The sequence below is a fragment of the Triturus cristatus genome, chromosome 2_2 (genome assembly GCF_964204655.1).
Source record: "Triturus cristatus chromosome 2_2, aTriCri1.1, whole genome shotgun sequence".
Lineage (NCBI taxonomy): Eukaryota > Metazoa > Chordata > Amphibia > Caudata > Salamandridae > Triturus > Triturus cristatus.
Window position 1 is genome coordinate 698471624 of NC_140582.1, and position 21918 is coordinate 698493541.

Below are 21918 nucleotides of genomic sequence, written 5' to 3' on the forward strand. Positions count from 1 at the left end.
TGCAAAAGCTTAAGCTGAAAGTAAATATTGTATAAATTGAGCTCTACAGCTTTTCTAATCTTGAGGATGAAAGCAGCTCGAATTATTTGAGGACCCTTTTTCTTAGATTTTCTACAGCGTGATCGAGAATAAATGTAAGCCGATTCAAGTCCCGCAGTATGTGCCATGCTAGGCTATTTGTTCTTGTACTTTCTATTGATATTCAGTCAATGATAAACAATTGAGGCTGTCGGTAGTAAAATTCAGATAATTTTCTGTGATTCTAAACAGGGTGACCATTGTTTTTCATCTGGTAACCATTATCTGAATCAGAAAACGTAACAGTCAGTATACATGATCTAAGGCAACGCTGCTGCTTCAAGGCGCCATTTTCCATCACTCTCAATGTTTACTTTTGCAATCTTCTGGCATCCAGATCAATTCCAGAGACTGAAAGTAGTCCTTCGTCAGACGTGATAGGTTCAGTGCATCCTGTGCTGAGCTGCACCCCCCTCAACCCTCCCCCCCCCCCCCCCCCTGCGCCTTGAGACCCTCACGGGTGAGTAGTGCGCTTAAAAAACCCTGATTGATTGATTGCACACTTCACTTTGTACCTTGACACTTATACTACTACCTTTGCCAACAGATACAAAACTAATATTAATGTAATGCACAAAAAACCAGGATTGGATGAGCATCACACACGTTGGAAAACTTAAGGTCTCTACGTGTCTGTAGTACTGAAGAGGAATTATTTGCATTTGGGGGTGGACATAACTTTTTCTAAAACGTTGATCATGAAATTAGCGAACTGGGTACACAATTGTCCATTGACCTATAAGACCTCAGTCTTTGCTGGCATTACTCAAAATCAGTAGAAATGGAAATGCAATATTTTTCTGTGAGCAATATCACTTTTCTCCCCAAAGACAAGTGACAGGAAGCAGTCAATCCTTAAACTTTGAACAGTGAATTGCTTCATTGGTGAGGAAATGTTAATGATAGTCAGATTGGAGAGGTGATGGACAGCGATTGTTTTCTGAACACCAGATGCTTTTATCGGTTCATTGTACAGCCCCCTTTCACCTGATGCATGAATATTTGGTTTGGTTAAGACAAATTCTGTTCAGTTCTGGGCCTTACCATTCTGATACCTCTTTCTCTTCAGCAATTGATTTTTTTATTGAAGTTTATGATACAGATATCAACCATTGAGGATCAGTTAAGAATCATAAATGTGCCATGGTGTGGTAACCAGTCGCTCTTTAATGGTGAACGTTTCTTGTGTGTTTGCCGTGGCCAAACCTCCCCATATGCTGATTAATGGCTCGTCCCTCAGACCAAACCACACGTTCCGGCATCTTGTCAGGGCACTGGTAGAGAGAAACAAGCCAAGCTTTTGCTCTGCTACCAAATCGTTAAGAAGCTCCTAGCCTAAGAAACAGACTGACTAAGGGCACCTGATATGGGATCTTAAGGCAATACCCTCATATCTAGCAGAAACTATGTTTTGAGCAGAATGTGGTGTTTTTTTGTATCTGCATCCTAGGATGCTTGTTTCCGGTCCAGCAAGGACCTGGCTTGGCAATTCGGGCTGGACTGTTCCCATGAGGCACAGGGTCAAGACTGATTTGCATATGGCTGGGTCTAAACTGGGGTGGCATGGTGAGCAAAAAAACGATGGATTTAGGCCCAGATCTCTGTACTGGGGTGAATGTATGACATTGTTCTGCATTCTGTCCATCAACTGTTGTTTTTGCATTTGTCACCCCGAGTGGGACGGGTATGCTCAGATGTGAGTCCCGTGCTCTCTATGCCACTGGAATCAAGCTATCCTGGCTGAAGAGGGGTGAAACCCCGAAATAGGTCCAAGGATGCATTTTGGGAAATGTGGGCCTAAAGACGTGAAGGTTCATGTCTCATTGAGCCGGGTTTGTCCTGTTCCTTGTTTATTGTTCCTGGCAAATAACAGGAGTTTTGTCTTGGCCAGGTTGAGCTTCATGTTGGCGCTGGACATCCATGTCTGGATGACGTCCATGCAATGTTTGAGGCATTGATGGTCTGAAGCAGGGGAAACTTTAGAGTAAAGCTGTGCATCCTCGGCATAATGGTGAATCCTAAGGGTGTTATAAGTGAGCAGGGCACTAAGAGCCGTCATGTAAAGGCTGAAGATGACAGGAGTCATATGGAGCCCTCGGTGACCCCACCGTCGATAGGGATCTTTGGAGAGCTGAAGGTGTCCGTTGCAAAGGCAGGAGGGGAACTAGTGGAGGATATTGCCGGTGCATCCCATCCGAGACCTAAGGGTGCCTGTGTGGAAGGAAGCGGAGAGGTCCAGAAATATCAGGAAGCAGGGGTCATCTTCCTCTGTGGTCAAGGGGCTATCGTCTATGAAGTGTAAGGGTGTGATGTCTATACTGCAGCGTGATCTCAAGCCAGACTGTCAGTTGTGCAGCCCCATGCTGTCAATCAAGTAACGGGAGCCACCCTGATGCATTCATGTATACTCCTTCCTTTTCATAAGCGAGGCTCATGGACCATTCATGACCTGACTTTATACCTGCAAAAGACGGCGCTAAACCTGGGACAAAATCCCATTGGCTGCCTTACTTAGCCAATCATTCGCCATACACTTCCTGGCACAGTTTCCTCCGTTTTCGGCGTAGTGCACGATCACACACTGATGGAAAATCAATCTACGTCTCCTTTTTTGCTCCGTGGAAAATGTCTTTCCAGCGCCCCCACAGCATGAAGCAGCAACTCTGGACAACAAACAGTATACCATAAAATAAAAGAACAGCCCCTCCTGCTGTTCCCTTTGTTCTGAAACGCGACTGCAAGGCTCGTGGAGTCACGGTCGGCCAGTGTTTGTGCAGAGGAAAAGAGCGCGCCACCGAGCTTCCACGCGCACGCACGTGCGCCAAGCTCCACTGAGCTGCTGTGTTTTGGCACACTCTGTGCTCCAGATTAGCTGCACTAAATAGCACTGGGCGCTGAAATGCAGACAAAAAATGAAACATGCTTTCCGGAGTTGCGGGGTGCCAAGATCATAACCATCCGTCACTCGCATGGGCAAGTCGCTGATAAACTCCATGGAAACCTAACAAACAGTGTGCCCTGCACCCTGGCTGCGGAACACGAGCTGCGCGCTCAGATTGATGGGCGCGGAGAGGATTGTAACAATGCGCTCCCCGCTGATGAGTTCAGAAGGCGCGCGTCTCATGCCGCTTTATGACCCGAAGACTGCCTGCCAGATGTGCTCTTTCTTTTTATAAACTAACAAAGATGGATGGCTAAGTATGAGCATTTGCCTCTGACACCTTGGCCGTGCCCGAGGGGGACTTTAATGGTTTAAAACACACCTGTAAATGCAGACCCTGCTTTCGGCTCTTGGCGTGCCAGGCACAGGCGCCCTCTGAAGACCGAACAGAACGATGCAGGTCAGCTGTAAATAGTTTGGAAATGCCAGCCAGGGAAGGGAGTTGCTTGGAATCGGCGTGCGGGTTGGCAGGCTCCATTGTGATTCACGAACGTGCACGCGGCGGTACGGTCTTTTTTATAAGTGGGAGGGATGCTCTGGAAATGACGCACACAGCACATGGCACATGGCCTCGTCTAAATAAATCCAGGCTGTAACTTTTGTGCATGGGTGTAGGTTGTGGACTAGCTCAACGTGTGGGCGTTCCTGTGTCTCTGCTCGTGCTTTGTATGAGGGTATTTCAACAGGCTGTGTGTGTTAGTGTACATAACGATGAAGCCTCTGCTGTCACCAGAGTTCACGGTTAAGCAAACATCCAGAATGAACTGCAGAAAGATTAACTACAGTTGAATAGAAATCGCAGTAGGCAGAGGCTGGTTCTAAATGTATTTAAAAGGCTACTATTGATTCGCCTCAAATAACCTGTATTTGTAACAGGCTAGCGCTACCCAGCTTTGTGATGACAACAGGTGCAGTTGGACAGATAGAACTTTCATGTATATTTTGTGCACATTTTATATTCCTGAGGTAAGTACATGCTTACCTCTTAGGTACCTCCCGGCCATGCCTACAAATTTACAGGGTATTTTTAACATTGTGAGAATCTGTTTACGTCTCAGCATCAATTATGTTCTAAAGCAGAACTCTCAATCTGTTAGTTTTGCAATGAAAGTTCTCTGCTGTTCAAATGTTTGGCCCTCTATAACTTTCTACTGAAATTCAATAGAGTGAATTAATGAACAGATATTTGGGAGATCAAGACTGGGAGTTGATCATTTCGTTTACCAAAAAAGCGAAGACCCACTCTCGGTCACTTGTGTTAAGATCTAGGGACTTTCATGTCTACTGTGATCTCACACACTTGATTGCACTTTCCTTTTCTCACAGATGGATTGATCGACTGCATGGATCCAGATTGCTGCTTGCAGAGCTCCTGCCAGAACCAGCCCTATTGCCGCGGCCTCCCCGACCCACAAGACATCATCAGCCAAAGCCAGCAGTCGCCCTCCCTGCAGGCAGCCAGGTCATTTTATGACCGCATCAGTTTCCTGACGGGACCAGACAGCACCCACACCATCCCTGGTGACAACCCTTTCAATAAGAGGTGACCGTACCATTACATCAGTAGGGTTGTAATTGCTAGGTTTTGCTGGTGGTCAGCCAGGACTTGCGAATCACTGGTAAACCTTTAATCAGATGGTCCATTCTGCACATCCCAACAACAAACAGTAAGGAACAATGTATTAATTTGACCTGGCAAAGTTTATTTAATACCAGATTGCAGACTGGATTAAATCACTTCTGTAAATACTGGGTTCAAGTCATCACAGTTAGAGGAGCGTCAATTTAATGGATACTGAAAGGACATTTTCAAGTGAGCTTCCCAAGCTAAGGCTGTCTCATAATGCATATTAGTAAATTTCATAAAAGGAAGCCACATGGATGGTGGAAATGACCCAATAAACCAGCATTTCCAGATCTCTGTGGATGCTGTGCAAAGCACACTGATGTGCGTTTGAACTGTTGCACCTGCCGTGAATTACATAAATCCAATTATTTTAAAAAGAAGCTCTGTGCTGTTTTTTCTTGAAGGTCATTCAAATGTTGACCTATTGATCTTTATGGTTCTACTTGTTGTCTCAAAATTTGCTTAAAAGCGTACTTTTCTGTGTGATAGAATATACATTTTAAAGATGTCGTTATTTCAAGGCTCCAGTTGTGCACAGACTGCATGGTATTAAGATTGAAGTTATGCCAGACAGCACTTAAAATGCAGATAATGCTCCATTACAAACGGGCGGTGGTGTGGGAGTCTACCGAGTCTAGTTTGCTGGATAATGATTGCCTGTTCTGTTGTAATCTTTTCTGTAAATCACATAGATAATGTATTTAACAGCACATCCCTAGTCTAATATGTAGTCTCTGTCCTCTCCTCCCACTTCTTTTACAGTCTGGCATCAGTTATAAGGGGCCAAGTACTTACTGCCGACGGGACGCCACTCATTGGCGTGAATGTCTCATTTTTGCACTATCCAGACTACGGTTACACAATCACACGTCAGGATGGAATGTAAGTATGTGCGCCATTCACTTTGTTCCATCAATGAAATCTGTAGTTTGTAAAGAAGTAGATAGCTCTTTAATAAATACAGTTTTGTTTTTCTGACTATTATCCGCGGTTTCCCAAAACTGCTTTAAACAAGAAGCTCGACTAAATTAATATTTTAGAAACTGTGATCGGCATGACCGTTCAATTCTTGTTAATTTTGCTTTACTACATTGCAGACATCCATAAACATACACACATATAGTGCAAAATACATGTGATGTCAGGATAGGCCCCTTTTAACTTTTTTTGAAGTCAGATGCAATTTGAGTGACTGCAGATTGCCTGCTTCAAATGTATCAGTTGCCCCTTTGTTAGAGGTCCACGGTATCAGAAAGTGGCTTGGACACCTGGTAGTATTGATTTCAAGTGTCCTCCATGTCAGGCCATATAAAAGTCAGATTTGATGAAATTTTAACATGTTTTTAAATCTTTCCGCCGTGTGTGCATTATTTTTTTTTTTTTTTATTTTTTTTTTTTTTAAACCGTTTATTGCAGTTTATAGAAGTTACAGGTATGGGCCTACAACCACACGGCCGGCCGCTAGAGCATCAAAAACATATTACATACATACAGCAAAAAGCTTTCTCAGCGGTGCACAGTAGGAAGACAGGAGTGATCAATGGTGCAGGCCTCACAGCTCCATGCCCACAGTACGGTTCCATTTTCTTAACGCAAAACAACGTAAACAAACCACAACCGCAAGGCAACCCTCGATCCAACGTGACAACACGTGCTCCATAAGTGGGGGATCCAAACCAGCAGCAAAATTCTGAAGAGGGGGACGGGAGTAGATCAGGGACTGGGGGACCGCGCGCCCGCGGCCAAGGGAGGGGCGCCATCTAGGGAGACGGAGCCGGCGAGGCCGCCGGCAGCAGCGGCGGCTCACAAATACCCCCGCGGTAGGCGTTCCAGGGGCCCCAGAGTTTCATCCACGCCCCAGGCTTACCCCTCGCCACATACACCACCTTTTCACGAAACATACACCAATCCATATGCTCTTTCCAGGCCGACACCGCAGGGGGCCTCTGGGATCCCCACAATTGGGCAATATCACGCTTGGCTATCATGTATCCCAGAGTCACCCACCGCGCCTGCGGGACCGAGTAGTCATTTGGTTCCCAGACATTCAGCAAGCATCTCCTCGCTTCAGGCAGCAGCGCGACACGCGTAACCATTCGTAGAACCTCATGCACACCACGCCAGAATCGCTCCACCTTCGGGCACTCCCACAGTATATGCATGAAAGTCGCCAACGCACCACAGCCACGCTTACACATTCCATCACCGGCAAAACCCATACGTAAAAGCCTTGGCCCCGTCACGTAGACCCGGTGAAGGATCTTGAGCTGGACGAAACGAAGGCGAGCCGGGATGGCCACCTCTTTCGGGGAGGCCACCGCGGAGATCCAATCCTCGTCGTCCAGCTCCAGCCCGTCGGCAACCCAAGCCTCGCGGAGACTAGTCAGCAGACACGATCTATCGTGTGTGCATTATTAAACGCTTGCTCAGTATTAGACTCCGCAAGTTGCAGCATCCAAATAAAAAAAAATGTGCATCACGTGTGCAGCCATAACTTGTCCTGAAAAAGACTTACCTTCTAAGATCTAAGTAAGGACTCTCAGCAAATATCAGAACTGTTCCCTCATCGCTCATTAGTAAAAAGGTGTCTGCAGTTGCACCTTCTGAACTCATCAGCGGGAAGTACATTATTACAATCTTCTCCGCTCCCATCAATCTGAGAACGCAGCTCATTTTCCAGTCCGGGTGTACTGGCTGGGAGAAACTGGTGAGCCAATGCAAATTTGCCGCCAAGAACTTCAGGCAGTGAAAAGCGAACTTTTTAAAAGTACATTTTTACTTAATATTTATTACAAATATAACTTCACCATTGAATTGGCCTTTTGATAACTATTACAAATATTTGTTTGATTCTTTTTCTAGCAGGACCTATTCACGAGATATCGTAATAGTATTTTAATCTGTACTGTGGCTTTCTACATAGAACAGTTTGGCCTGCCACAGTGAAATAACATTTGGGTACTAGTCACTGTAAGGATATGTTTACATTAAAATACTACATGACCTACTTTTAACTACGATTCTTCCTGCCTCGTTGGATATAAGGCGCACTTATAGGGTGACTTCTTAATATTGAACCAGAAGATTTGAGCTTTTAAGATTTATTTGACCGGGTGAATTGCAGGTTCAGACAGCTACAATCAGGCTTTAATGGGAGGCCTGAAGGCATGTTTGCACTGCCACTGCAGTGGATGGCACAATAGGTGCTGCAGTCCACAAGTGGCATTTAACTTCCAAGGGCTGAGTACATTTTGTACCATAGACAAGTGACTTATAAGCATGTTTACTATACCAATTAGGAAGTGCCAATTCAACCTTGTTTAAAGGGGAACCATGGACACTGCACTATTGGGTATGAAGGGTATAGTGTACAGAGTTATAAATTCAGTAAAAAATATGGTCCAGCAAAAAGCAAACAATCTGGGGTGACCACACAGAAAAGGTGGATTCCCTACACTCATAAATTTGAATTATTGCAGTCTTTTGCAAATTCTAGTAACCAGTCTACTACAGATTTCTCACCACCTCATTCCACGATCTTAGTACAGAAAATATTGTTCGACAAAAGCAGCACAGTGTTAACTACTGTTCACATTTCATTCTCTGACAAAGCGGGATCGCAGAAATTAACTACTTCCCACCAGGTTCCGTAATAAAGTAGACAAATGGAGCTAATTTTATCTCCAACAATACTCCGATGTTAACGCAAATGGCATTCACTGTAGATGCTCCCAGGAGGTGAAACAACCATATGGGAGCCCACTAAACTCTGGTATGACACAAACTTTCCTTGCCTTTGTGTCCAGTAGCACAATGAGAGCAAAGAGTAGATTTTGATTTGTTTCAATGTTGGTGATTGTGTTCAACCGCCAGGAAGTATGCAGTCTGACATTGTACTGCAGTTTCTTTAGAGGCTCTAAACGGTACCAATTGTATGGGGAATACCGCAATGCAAATGATTTAAATGTCATCGGGGCTGTCTCTCAAAGGCTGGGCCTGGTGGCTTAGTGGACTAATGCGTCCACTGTAGGGGCATGTGTTTGACTTCATGGTCACAGGATCAATTTCCAGCACGTTCACTTAGCCCTTCATCCTTCGGAGGTTGATAAATTGAGTACCATTGAGTTGGGTAGCAATACATATCTGTTATTCAGTGCAAAGATACCCTTTGGGTGAATGTGTTCTTTACAAATACATATGTTATGTCTCTATGAAACTTACCTTCGCTGTATTGCTACAGGACTTCGATCTTCCCCATATCTATTGTGAAGTAAAAGACTATCATTGATTGCTCAACATGCATTCGTTCCCAAATGAGCATTGATTCATTGACAAATTTGCCTGATTTTAAGAAACACTGTTAGTGTTTTTTTTTTTAAAGCTATGTGAACCTTTACTAAATCCTTTATTTGTCTCTTCTCAATGCAGTGCTTAATTTGCAAAAAAAATATGTGCCAGGACCCAAGATACTTCACATGGATCCACTGCATTTGGCACAACACGTGTCATTTTAAACTTCAGTTTATATTAGTCCGAGTTTTATAATATTTTAATTTTTTAATAACATTGCTCACGACACTAATCAATACAGGACAATATCTGAATAGCAGTTGAGGAAATAGCATTTGAAATGACAAATTAAAGCGTAATGAGACACATGCAGGATAATCAATAATTTCTATCACCCCTTCAAGTCCACCTCTGATCCCCTGTATTTCATCCAAGGCCCCCACACTTTCTTCCATTTCTTGGCGCACCCTCTACTTTTATATACCGTTTCCTTGGCTCTTTGGCACCAATCATGATACCGCCTCCACTCCTCCTACTGCGGGGGTATCTGTGCCCTCCACCCCCTGGAAATGGTTTGTTTCACCACCCCGCCGCCAATGCAAGCCAAATCTCCACGTACCCGGACCAGTCGGAGTCTCCTTTAATCATTAACAAGAGCCACTTTGGCTCCAACAGAACCGACTCACCCACTACCTCAGACATAGTGTCAGTGACTCTGGTCCAGAAGGGAATGACCTCTGGGCACTCCCACAGCACATGAAAGAAGGTGCCCTCTTGTTGACAGCCCCTCGCACAGAAGGCCGTGTGACTCCTACCCCATGCATATAAGTGTGTGCAGGGATAGTAGGTACGGTGAAGGATTTTTAACTGCACCAGTCTGAACCTTGAACGGATTGCTATTTCACGTGGACTCTGTATGGCATCCTGCCAGTCCTAGTCGTCAAGGCTGCCAAGATCCCTGACCCAAGCTGCCCTAAGTGTGATCAGAGGGTCTGGTAAGTTATTTATTAGTTTACGGTAGATGTGGGCTTCTCTACTATGGGGTTGAGCAATAATCTATCCTCCATGGGGTAGTATTCCCGGGTGGACGTACCACTTCGTATATAAGAGTGTACGGCGTGTAGGAGGCGTACATAGTGGTATCTTAGGGTTTTATGGTTTTTAAAGATATATTAAAAAGTTAAATGCTCCACTAATGAACTTTGCTGAAAATGTGCACACACAACACCACTATGTGGTAGATTTGCATTAACAGTGTTGACAAATAGGTGCCGAGCACGGAAAGCACTGGTACAAATAAAGCACTGTCTCAATATTTGTTGCCAATGTGCAGTTGTTATAATTATGGATTCCTTATTATTATTCCCATTTAAAGGTAATTGATAATGCTGTCTCCCACGGATTAGGTCTTTTTGAAACACAAACTCTTTGAATCTAAATGATCATTAAGTAGAATGCCTGTAATGATTCTATCTTTATTGTCATAGATAGGCTAAATTTCCTGTGATGAACCCTATAAAAGCTTTATTTTTATAAATATGCTAAATATGTAAGTGGCCTAACAGCTATGTACAGTGACTCTGAGCTCATTAATGAGAGAGGTGTGGCAAAAAGGCTGTTTGAATTATCTTTAATTTCTCTGTGCTAATAGTTTGAAATCATATTCTGTGTGAGTTTTGTGTTATGGGGCTGTGAGACATGTTGGGACTTCTCCTAGTTCCGACGACCAGTTGAATGGATGTGCAGTATTCTCTATGGGCCTTGTTATCGAATTTGCACCTATCTAGGTCTCTCTGAATGAGGGGTAGATGTTTCTCCAGCAGTATTCACTCTTATTGTGATGCTTGGAGTTGTACTGTAGTCAGACTGCCACAGGGATATTCTGATTGGTAGCAGCGAGAGAAAAGATCTTAGGAGGACACCACAGTGACAAGTATGGTGTACATGGCTGTAGTGTTAATTCTACCCTGCTACATCTATTTAAGAGTAGGGGCTAGACTGCGGCCAGTTTTACTAGACTGATCCAGTGTTTGGTTGAATCATACATTTTCACCTATACAAGCAGCATAACCACTAACACCTGGTCTGCATCCATCTATTAAAAGAGGTCCCTAAATGGAGCCAAAACAGATTCTGTACACCTGGGTGAGGTTAGGGTTGTCGGGCCCCTGATTGTTAATTTTGATTGCGGTGAATGTTGTGATTATCACAGAAGTTTTGAAGTTGTTTGATCAACCCTCCTTATGTGATTTAACTTCAAAATGAGATATTAGAATGAGGGTGTTATGATATGGCAATTTTTTATAGGGGGTCAATGGTTTCTCCCTGGTGGATATTGTTACATTTTTCATGGTCATGTAGACCGATGCATTCAGCAATTCAGAGATATAATGTAAAGTTGTTCATGCAAACTTTGCATGCCACCATGCATGGCTCTGTTGACATGCTGCACACCCTTTGTTGAGTTTGTCAGCTAAGCGATGGTCCAATCATTTCAATTAGTACAGCAAAATAGTTCTTCGTGCCTGTCCTAAATGGCAGATCATATCTTTGTAATTCATGGCTCAAGGAAACTGAAACTAGTAGATATTTGGGGTTTAGTGTTGGAAGTGAGCAAAGTGTGTTTTTGAGGTTCTTAGGCTCTGAAATAAGCCTTCTGGCTTAGTTTGCCACCTTATGTGTTCTGCCCCTTTCTATTGATTTTGCCTGCTCTACTAGCTACCATCTCTGCTGATTTTAGGTCTTCTTCGAATTTTTTGCAATATCTTCCAAGATGCTTCAGATGACAGTGGGAATGAGTAGACAGAAACGTGGACTTTTCCTGAACGTGGGAAGAGCTTGAATGGATCACTTCTGTTTACAGGTTTTAAAGGAAAGCAGAACCATGTATTCCTTTCTGGATTAATCACAAAAAATAAAATGTATTGTTAATACAGAAAATATTTTTCAATGCCTGTTAAAGTAATGGCACATTACAATTTCAGATCACACTTGAGTGCTTTCGCTGACAGGCGGGCTTTGATTTTTTGTTTATTTGGTCCATTGCTTAAAAAAAACCTATGATGCCTCAGCTAAAAGTACAGGCCTCAATCCTCATTGGTGGTGAGAAAAGTGGGTATATTTAGCTAAGATACATTAAAGAATAACACGTTTCCTTTAGGTAGTGAAAACATGCACAATGGCATCTCGAGTGGCAGCACTATGTGGTGGATGATGGTGTAACTTCATTCATGGATGTAGTCATTGCTAATTTTGTGTTGATTTTTGAGCTGGGCTGTCAGCACTGCTATTAACGTGCAGAATGTTAATGCAGTTTCATGCATTCCAAAATCCAATGCATAGCACAGCTCGTTGAGTCCTATAACAGGGGACCTCTCATAACAGAGAGCTAAATATATCAAGATGTTGACCTCCTGGTGTGTCCTGATGCAACTGTTTGTCACTGTCAGAGTTTCACTTTCATAATCTATTTTTTGTTTTCTCAGGTTTGACCTGGTGTCAAATGGTGGGGCATCACTAACTCTGGTCTTTGAACGGGCACCCTTCCTGACACAACACCACACTGTATGGATTCCCTGGAATGTATTCTATGTAATGGATACCCTGGTGATGAAGAAGGAACAGAATGATATCCCGAGTTGTGACCTCAGTGGCTTTGTGAGACCAAACCCCGTCATTGTATCATCACCTTTATCGACCTTCTTCAGGTCCTCCCCTGAAGACAGCCCAATCATACCGGAGACGCAGGTATGACCATAAGTCTGTATTCTCTCCCACTTTGCTGGAATAGATCTAAAAAATTAATTAAACAATAACCAGTATGTAATAATTAAAACATTATAAACTTGAGGAATAAGTTTTATACCACAACTGAGGCTGGTCAGCCACAAAAGTCTACTTATAACAATATCTACTAATACATTAGTATGAATTACCTGTTGTAGTGATGGTTCATTACCAATTATTTGTAAGCTAACCTCTGATATACAAACACAAGTTCGATAGCTGAAACATGTCTGACTTCCCCATAAGTTTATATTAGCGCCCTATGGGAAAACCTATCCCTGCAGCCTTTTCTAGTCATGTAGTCATAAGGAAACAATACTTGATTTTTGGTTTTAAGTCATTTTTGGTCTACAATTGGTTGATCATTTCCATTTTGGTGAAGTTCTTTTCTCTGTTTTGAAGTTTGATATTGTGAAGCAAATAATTTATTATTGACAGCTGCCAAGTAATTTAATTAGCTTGGCAGTGTTCATAAAATGTTTTTTTTCTGTGATTGTTCTTAAAACAGTATTACCTCTGAGTATCCTGAACCGCTAGGAGCTAAAATGTCTGATTGAGGACAGCACAACAGTGCCATCGATTTGTAAAATACACAGTCATTTTGCAGAGTGATGTTTGGCCAGACAATCTGCCCTGTGCTTAGGGGTGTTTTACTGCTTGCAGTGCAAGAATCCAGCAGACCTCGCACTTAGCTCAGAGCTACAAGTGAATTGTTTGGGGATGATGGGGACCAGCTCTAACTATTCAAAACAAAGTACGGAAGAAATGGAAGATCTGCAGCTCCCTTCTTCAAAATGGGGGTTGCAATAGCGGTCAGACAAAAAGAAACGCAAAGGGAGTGATTTTTGTTCCTCATTTACACTGTGGATATCCATATTCCAATAAAATATTCACATTCAATTATAAAAAAAGTTAAAACCTAATGGAGAATGGCAAGATATTCTTATAGAATGATTGGTTGTAAATCTTCTCTACGTGAAATGACCATGCAGATGGGCCACAGTAGTCCTTGGATAAGATATGGTATACCTGTTAATGCCGTCCCCTCATATTGAATACCCATCACTGAAGCCACAGCTTTGCCCCAGCATTCCTTGTGGTCTTGTGCATCCCACAAGGAATATGTAAAGGAACGCTAAGCATTATCATTGGTTTTTAAAGCTTAAATCGATTTTTTGTGATAGGTTGGGCCCTCCGGCTCCTCCATCAGCCTCAAGATTAGAGAAAGTAAATGAAAAAGGCTACTGGTCAGAAAGCTGTGGAATAATGCTAGCGCTCAAAGTATGGAGTGTGGTCTACGCTGCTGCGTACAGCTGTATTAAAATGAGAATAAACTAAAGGATGAAATGCACGAAATATAATTCCAATTCACAATAAGAGCACTGTATAAGGAATAACATAAAAGGAAGAAGTCCTTCTGAGCTAGACGGCTTCAGTGCTTGTACGCTCCTGGTTCCAGGGAGCCCTGTTCTTTTCACAGCGGTCCGGCATGGCCTACTAAAAGCTCTGTTTTGCTGTTTTGTTGCATTGTGTTACTGCGGGTCATGTAAAACAGAACCTATTTTCCAACAGAAGCAATATCTTCAATCATTTTGCTTTGCGATTGCTTTCAGGTTAGCGTTTCCAAGTCAAGAGCACTTGGTAGCTCCAAGGGCTGATGTATAGCTGCAATGTGTCATTCTAAATTCTAATCTGGAATTGAACTCTTCAGGGCAAATTAAGGTGATTGCTTTTTGTTGATTGAGTCCAGTCCTTCGAAGACAGAAACCCACTCTGTCCAAAAGCCAAGCAAAACATCTTCTGGAAAACAGCAGTAACTGAACTGGGGCTCAGAATGGGTCTGCCTTTTCCCCCTGCGAGGAAAGCCTTTTTGTATCTGTGCTCTGCTCATCTACCTTGCCGCCCCCGAGTGCCTTTATATAACCTTTTATGTTAGAACTGAAAGTCCGCCACAAATGTTAGAACGTCATTGTAAGCGGGACAGCGCTGGTAGTCATGCAAGCTCGACGGGCGGAAACACACCAATCAAAATGAGTTCCGCTGCAACTTCATTTGAGATATAAAAAGTTCGTTGTCAGAGACTTACCTCGGGCGAGTTGTTTATCCTCGGAGAATAACGCTAATCATTCCAGAAAGGAACAACCGAGGCTGCCCCATTGCGATCCTGGCTGCTACGGCGCGCTGACGAGCGAGCAAGACCACGTGACCTCCTGATTCCTAGAGACCGGATGAGTCGCGAGACTGAGCCCTTGCGCAAAGGCGAGTGACAGCCGCAGTCAGAGGGCACGCACTGCCCGCTTGTTTGCCATCTCCACGGTGGCTTTGGAGGAAGCTAGATGACCCTGCGTGCTGCTGGGAGCAAGTGTGCTGCTGTTTAACAGTGAAGAGAGTGGACACAGAGCAGAGGAGTAGGCAGGGTCAGAGCAGCAACTTTAACAACACAGACAGGAATAAGGGGAATAGAATTACATTGCTTAGTAGGAATAATTAAAAAAAACATAACTTGTCTTGTAACACCACAGAAAAGGAAGGTTCGAGCTGTCCTATGGTTCTGTCCTTCTCTAGTCCTTTCTTTGACAGCTTCTAAAATGTTATATAAAATTGCAGGTTTTGTTGTGTTGCAGGACTTGTATTCACAGTGTAATTTTGCTGAAGGATTTGTGGCATGGCAGAAATAAAGTAATGCCTAGAGCAGTCCGTTAATGCGCTGTTGGTAACGGGTGTGGACTGAACACATTCACTAAGTGTACTCCCGGTTTCGTTGTACTTTGCCTGTGCAGCTAAAGTACTTAGCCTTCCAATGAATATATCATGGCTGCTGGGACATTAGCATATTCCAATGTATTAAGGTTGGTGGATACGGGTTAAACACTATTCTCCTCCGGACAGGGCCAAGGGCTTCTCGGCCAGTCTGCATCGCTTCCCTGACAGTCTATGGATGTTTTGTCTGCCGATAATGTTCTGCGGTTCCTCCACTGCCTGCTGAGGCCGTATTTATCTATTGGCGCAGATCCCCGTTGTTCTCATAGGCGAAGTTTCCAAGGTCAATGTAACATTTCCATGGAACTCCCCAAGGTCTCCAAGTAAGGGAGCCAAGCTAAGCACACCTTCTATCGCTCGTCAGTAGTTTGTGTTATTGCATTTTTCATCATTCTGTCCGGCCTCCCCTCAAAATAGACCTCTCTTCTCCTGTGTCTTGTGGCTGTTGTATTTTATTAGGCACTACAGACCTAACATTGGAAGTTTGACGTTGCAGATTGCACTCCTCTTCCGCGCTTGTCTTGTTTATTACTTGTCAACGTAGGAGAACCTGTGAGTCATGTTGCACCATGATGCCATCATGGATTTTTTTATATGATTTCCACTGGAGAACACCACTGTTGCCTCCGTTTCTACACATGCACATACTGATCTCATGCCTTTGTTCACATCCCCTAGTGTTTTGTTCGGCTCTGCCTCACCACTCCTTTGGTCACTGTCCAGCACACTCACTCCTCCTTGTGTTTCCTTCTATCCCCGTCACTTCATGTGCCCTTTTCCTCTGACATTGCCCCCCCACCCCCAAAGAGTGTGTGCCCCTGATTATCTGAACTTATAACTAACTATCCTGTCCTCGTCTTTCATCGTCCAGGCTCCCCAACCCTTCCAGTGGTTCCACTCTGCAATGTGTTTAACTTGTGTCCTCCACTATTTGCTGTGAATGAAAGAGATTGTCAAAACAGGTGTACTTACTGTGAACTTGCCAGTGCATCTTTATCAAAACCATGTATTACTAATGTGTCGCCTGCTGTGTCCTTCCAGTAGTTCTGCTACACTGTGATGACCTTTGAAACTTTATTTTGTATTTTTTAATTTCCAAATATGACTGCAAAAACACATCAGCCTGTCTTGAGGTTGAAGTATGCAGGCCTTGAGTAATTGTGTCATAGTAACCTTCATCAGATCACTGTTTAACATGTTACCAATGTCTGGAGCACATGTGAGGAGATGCAGGTTTTTGGGAAACTTGGTATTGTCAAACGAATTTGAGACCCAACAATTGGTGTCTTATTATGTATAATAAACAATTGGGTTTCTTTATAGAAGGTTTTTGCTGTAGAAGTTCCTCTTAATGTTTTGCTGTGGATTTGCTTGTAGGTGCTTCATGAAGAGACAACCATCCCCGGAACTGACGTGAAGCTCTCCTACCTAAGCTCTAGGGCAGCAGGATACAAGTCTGTTCTCAAGATCACCATGACGCATGCGGTTATTCCATTCAACCTAATGAAAGTTCACCTTATGGTTGCAGTAGTAGGGAGACTTTTCCAAAAATGGTTTCCTGCATCGCCCAGTTTGTCCTACACTTTTATATGGGATAAGACGGATGCCTATAACCAGAAGGTCTACGGGCTGTCTGAAGCTGTTGGTAGGTTAAATATATGTATCTTCCAGAGGCAACTGGAAATATTGCATGAAAAATAAAGCTAGATGTAAATTAAGATTGACTTGTTTACAAGCGGACAGTACATTTTGGATTAAAGTCTCTTTAGAATGGAAACTTACTACTGAATATTTCTGTGTTCTAATGTTGTAGATACGTACAGTAAACAAAATTCATGATTTATATAATTAAAGTCCAAAATCGGTACAGGGAAGAACTTTGGCGTGAGTTGTGCAAAATATGATAACATGAAACGAATGACAACAACTAATCCAGCCAAAGTGATAACCTGCTAGACACGTGCTATCTTCCAGATGGAATAGTGCTAATATTTTATGTCACTCATCCTGTACTTGTGACACTGTAGGTGTTGTACTTAACCGCATATAGGTATTGCCTGCAGCCCATGGTAACCGCATATGTTGTAACCCTCAGTTCACCGGTATCTGCAGATTTATTGGCAATCACTTAAATTCTACATTCCAGATACTAAACTACTACACAGTGGTTGGTCTACTTATGTTAGAGAGCATTTGTAACTATTCGCCTCGGTGAAACCTAATTACAACAATACCTTTTGGTGCAGCAAGCGGTAGCTGGTCGCAGCTCCTTAACTGAAGGGCTCACTCGACTTTGCACGTGGTACACAATTGAGATCACTGGAAGGTTAATGAACACATTTACTTAACCACTGGGTACAACAAAGCCTAGCTTTGCACCTCAGTGCTGCCGGGACGGGCTTTCTTTTAGAATGGGTATCAACGCCGTGCCGGCGCAATTCTCAGGCTTTTCTGTGAGACTGCCAATAACAGTTCCAAGATGTTGAAGATTTTATGGTGTCCAAGTCAGTTCTAACCCAGACGTAGGCCACTAGCACATTTTGAAATGCAACCAAATTGCGACTGGGCACCTCTTGGTCTCGATCCACTAGCCACTTTGAAGCGGGTTGATCACATACTTATTTGTGATATCTCTGCTTGCTGCCCACCTTCTCTTTACAATGCATTAGTCATATCTCTATTTTAAGTAAGATTTCTTGTCTAAACAATTTCTTGAATGCCTTTTTGCTGTAATACTGATGGATGTTGCATTTACAGCGAGGCTAGTTCACAACAACACAAATGTTGAATAACCTAAAGACAGAAGCCTTGAAAACTTCAATTCCTACTCATAATGGGCATGCCTATTTATAGTGTGACTATAAAGCTGTCTTAGTGAAATGTGTGACTTTGTGTACGCCCTCAGGTTTGAACTAAAACATTTTCATTTCAGTATCTGTTGGTTATGAATACGAATCGTGCCTGGACTTGACATTGTGGGAAAAGAGAACAGCCGTTTTGCAAGGCTATGAACTGGACGCCTCCAACATGGGTGGTTGGACGTTGGATAAACATCATGTACTGGATGTTCAGAACGGTAAGGAATGCTGCGTGCATAACATCTGAATATTAGCAGGTATATAATAAACAAGTATTCATTTTAACATGCTGTGATTTTATGAAAAAAACAGAATTTGAAAAGAGATGCCAGGCTTCTTTCACACCATTAAAATTCCCACTAAAGCCTTTTGATTTGAAATATGTTATAAAATGCAGAGTTGAAGGTACTAGTATTGTGCTAAAGTGTTTAACCCATTGTCCTCCTAAAGGCTGCTTCTCGGTGTGAATAGAGCATAGCTATCTAATGATACAAATAAGGTTTGAAAATGCATGCGAGGCCTGCGATTAAGGGCGAAGTGGCCTGCCTCCCTCCCCTTTGCAAGCATGATGAGTCTATTTGGTTGGGCAAAGGTCAGCCTGACAGATAGATACTTATTGTGTTTGGGTCAGGCAGCCAGGTGCTCTAAAACGAGCTAATGCACAGGTGCCTGACAGCCTAAGCCAAGCATTGCCGGGCTAAGGATTTCACAGTCCTGATGGTGTGACCTCATCAGCTCGGCTAAGCACTCTGAGGTCGTCCCCCTCATGACGAGAGGGGAGTGTCATTGATAGAATCAGACCTGAGGGCTTCAGGTTTAAGCCTTGAAATGCCTAGTACTAATTTTCAAAGACTCTGGGTGCGACTCTCACTGACCTCATTCTTCTCTGTGGTGGTGAGTTAGGGAAGGTGCTCCTCTCATTGGCTGACCCGTGACAAGCTCGGCCAATGAGAGGAGATGTTCGGTTACTCAGTCAATCTCTTCCTTCCCAGAGGACTCCAGGAACCACCGAGGCCTTTTCCTTGTGCTGATCCCTCCCATCACCCGATGTCAACGCTGCAGCCCAATAAGTGCTTTTTAGGTCTCGCCTGACCCAGCGCATGCGCTGGTCTGGCGAGACTTATTGAGAGGGCTCCAAAAAGTGCTACCAGGCCAGCCTAGAGCTACAGTGCATGTGCGCGGGCGTGCGCGCTGCGCTTTACTGCGATTACTTTCACTTTCGTGGTCGCACGGCAGCTTGGCATAGCAAATAGGTCTCGCTTTTGGGACCTTATAAGTATTTAGTTATGCAACTGTTGCATGTCTAAACACTTATAAGGTCCCAAAGGCGAGACCTATTGCTATGCCAATGCTTGTTGAATTTTGCATGTATGTGTTCATGTATAAATGTATGCCTATCTGTGCGTGTGTGCATGCTGTGAATGGGTATGTGCTCGTATTTTTGCTTGTGAATGGTGGGTGTATGTTTGTGCACTTGAGAATGGATGTGTTTGAGTGATTGCGTGTGGATGGATGACTGTGAGTTTATGTCCACTTGTAAGTAAATGGGTGGCAGTGAATGTGTGTGTCCGCCTCACTGCTCAGCCACTGAGTATTTTATATCATAAAAAAACTTTAGGGAAAAAACTGTCTTACCTGTGTATTCCTGTGCATTGTCAGAATCCTTGCCTTTCATGAACGTTATAAGAGAGTAAAACCGGTCCAGAGTCTCTCTACCCCCTGCCAACGTTACTTAGATTGCTGAGTTACTGGAAACTGTGTGCTGCTGCATCGAAAGCCGCCATACCAACCTAATGCCAGACATTTTGGATGGTGGCCCAGTGAGCTTGTGAACTTGAAGACAGCTCAAAAACGAATTCTCAGTAGGATCCGGAAGTTTTCTCCGTTATTTCCTGGAGCGCTAAGGATAGAATTTAAAACAAGTATTGGCAAAGCCAGCAGGTCTCTCGTTTGGACTGATTGACTTTGCCAATGGTTTCAGTGATGCTGTACAACAGCCAGATAGCAGTGCAGAATGCTTAAAAAAGAATAAAATAAAGTGACTGAGGAGGCAAGAGAAGTACGCAACAGTGACATCTGAAAACCCATGCATTCTTGTGGAGTGCTTAACCAAAAAGCAAAATGTAGTGCTTGAAAATTGAGGAGCAGGGGGAAATAAATAATGCAGCAATGCTCCAGGGGAGGGACACGCACAAGAAAGGTCTTGAGGTAAAGCCCACACTGGCAAAAGGAGCAAGCCAGCGAGAGAGTGACAATGAAGCCATCCAATGGTAAGCAGTGGGCGGGCAATACGTACACTATAAGCTGTCAACTGATCTTTTTGCCTTAAAGAAAGCTTGTGCTCCCTGGTAGGAGAGACTTATAAATGTCAGTTCTTTCTGGAACTAGAGATATAATTATGCATAATTACATGCTGACTTCTTATGGAGCTGACTGCAGGTAAATGCAGCTTTCCCGAAACTGGGAGTGTGGTGGCGATAGAGGGCTCGCTGCTGCTGAATAGAAGTGCGAAGTGTGATAGCTGTCGACTAATAAGGATGTTTGTTTGCTTCTGCCTCCTAAAATGATGTTGCCCTGTCTGAACTGTGCACTCACTCTTTTGTCTGGACAGTGTAGCCCATATAATTCGCCCTCTGGCATCTGTTATTTTGTAGTTGGGTTTCGACACAGCATTTTGCCCCATAAAGTGGCAATTTACTTGGGGATAATATTTGGGGGTGCATGTAATGTGTCCCACATTTGCACTGTTTTACAGTTTGAAACCATGTGGCCCGATGCAAAATGAATAATATATGGTTTAACTTGTAGTGTGGGTGCATGAGGTGAGGTTGCTTAACTACATATGTTTATCGTATAGCCCACCAGTAGGCCATTCTGACAGCTAATGTGATTGATGTTCATTACAACCCAGCATAGTTGAGAATAATTAAGAACATAATGATGGTAAACCTTAAGGAAATATATCTTTTCACCTGCTAAAACCTTAACAACCAAAAACACGAAGGTGTATTTATCCACTCCATATGTGACATGGAATCATCAATTTTAACATACCTCTACCAGACCGGCAATTTTGTTGGCTTATTTGCAGCTCATTGGTTCTGGGTCATGATATTATCGGTATTTGTTGCCAAAGTGATGAAGTCAAAAAGATCCACTGAACAATCTCAACATAGGCCAGTTGCAGCAATAGAATATGTTCTACCATTTAATTCGATGTAGATGAAACGTATTGGCAAATCATAAGGACGTTCGCTCAGTGGTACTGACTGGTCTGCTCTTCTGAAGGGTGCACACCCATTGGAACACTAGAACGTGGCAGCGACTGAGGCTTGTCAGCCCCGCTGAGCAACGACAAAAGAAGTACGATGCGGAATTTTTATTCCCGAAAGTCCTGCAAAGAATTACACATCTTAAAATAAATACATTTAAATAGTCCAGATAATCTCATTGAGACTTTAATAAAAAAATGTGTAAACGTAGTCTGCTCGATGTTCCAGAATTCGTGGAAGAATGTATCAGTGCGTTCAGTGGTGGGGTGTTCCTGGCACAGGTGATGCATGTTTTCTTGCATCATA

General features: G+C 43.4%; 1 protein-coding gene across 6 annotated transcripts in view; it reads left to right on the top strand.

Moving 5' to 3' along the window:
- Positions 1 to 21918, top strand: part of TENM3 (teneurin transmembrane protein 3) — a 1236182-nt gene that overhangs the window by 1128956 nt on the left and 85308 nt on the right. For all 6 annotated transcript variants that reach the window (XM_085641875.1, XM_085641876.1, XM_085641877.1 and 3 more), the window contains 5 exons: positions 4346 to 4562; positions 5409 to 5528; positions 12422 to 12683; positions 16860 to 17127; positions 18415 to 18558. In XM_085641875.1, coding sequence (XP_085498001.1) covers positions 4346 to 4562; positions 5409 to 5528; positions 12422 to 12683; positions 16860 to 17127; positions 18415 to 18558 — 1011 coding nt within the window. The remainder of the gene's footprint in view (positions 1 to 4345; positions 4563 to 5408; positions 5529 to 12421; positions 12684 to 16859; positions 17128 to 18414; positions 18559 to 21918) is intronic.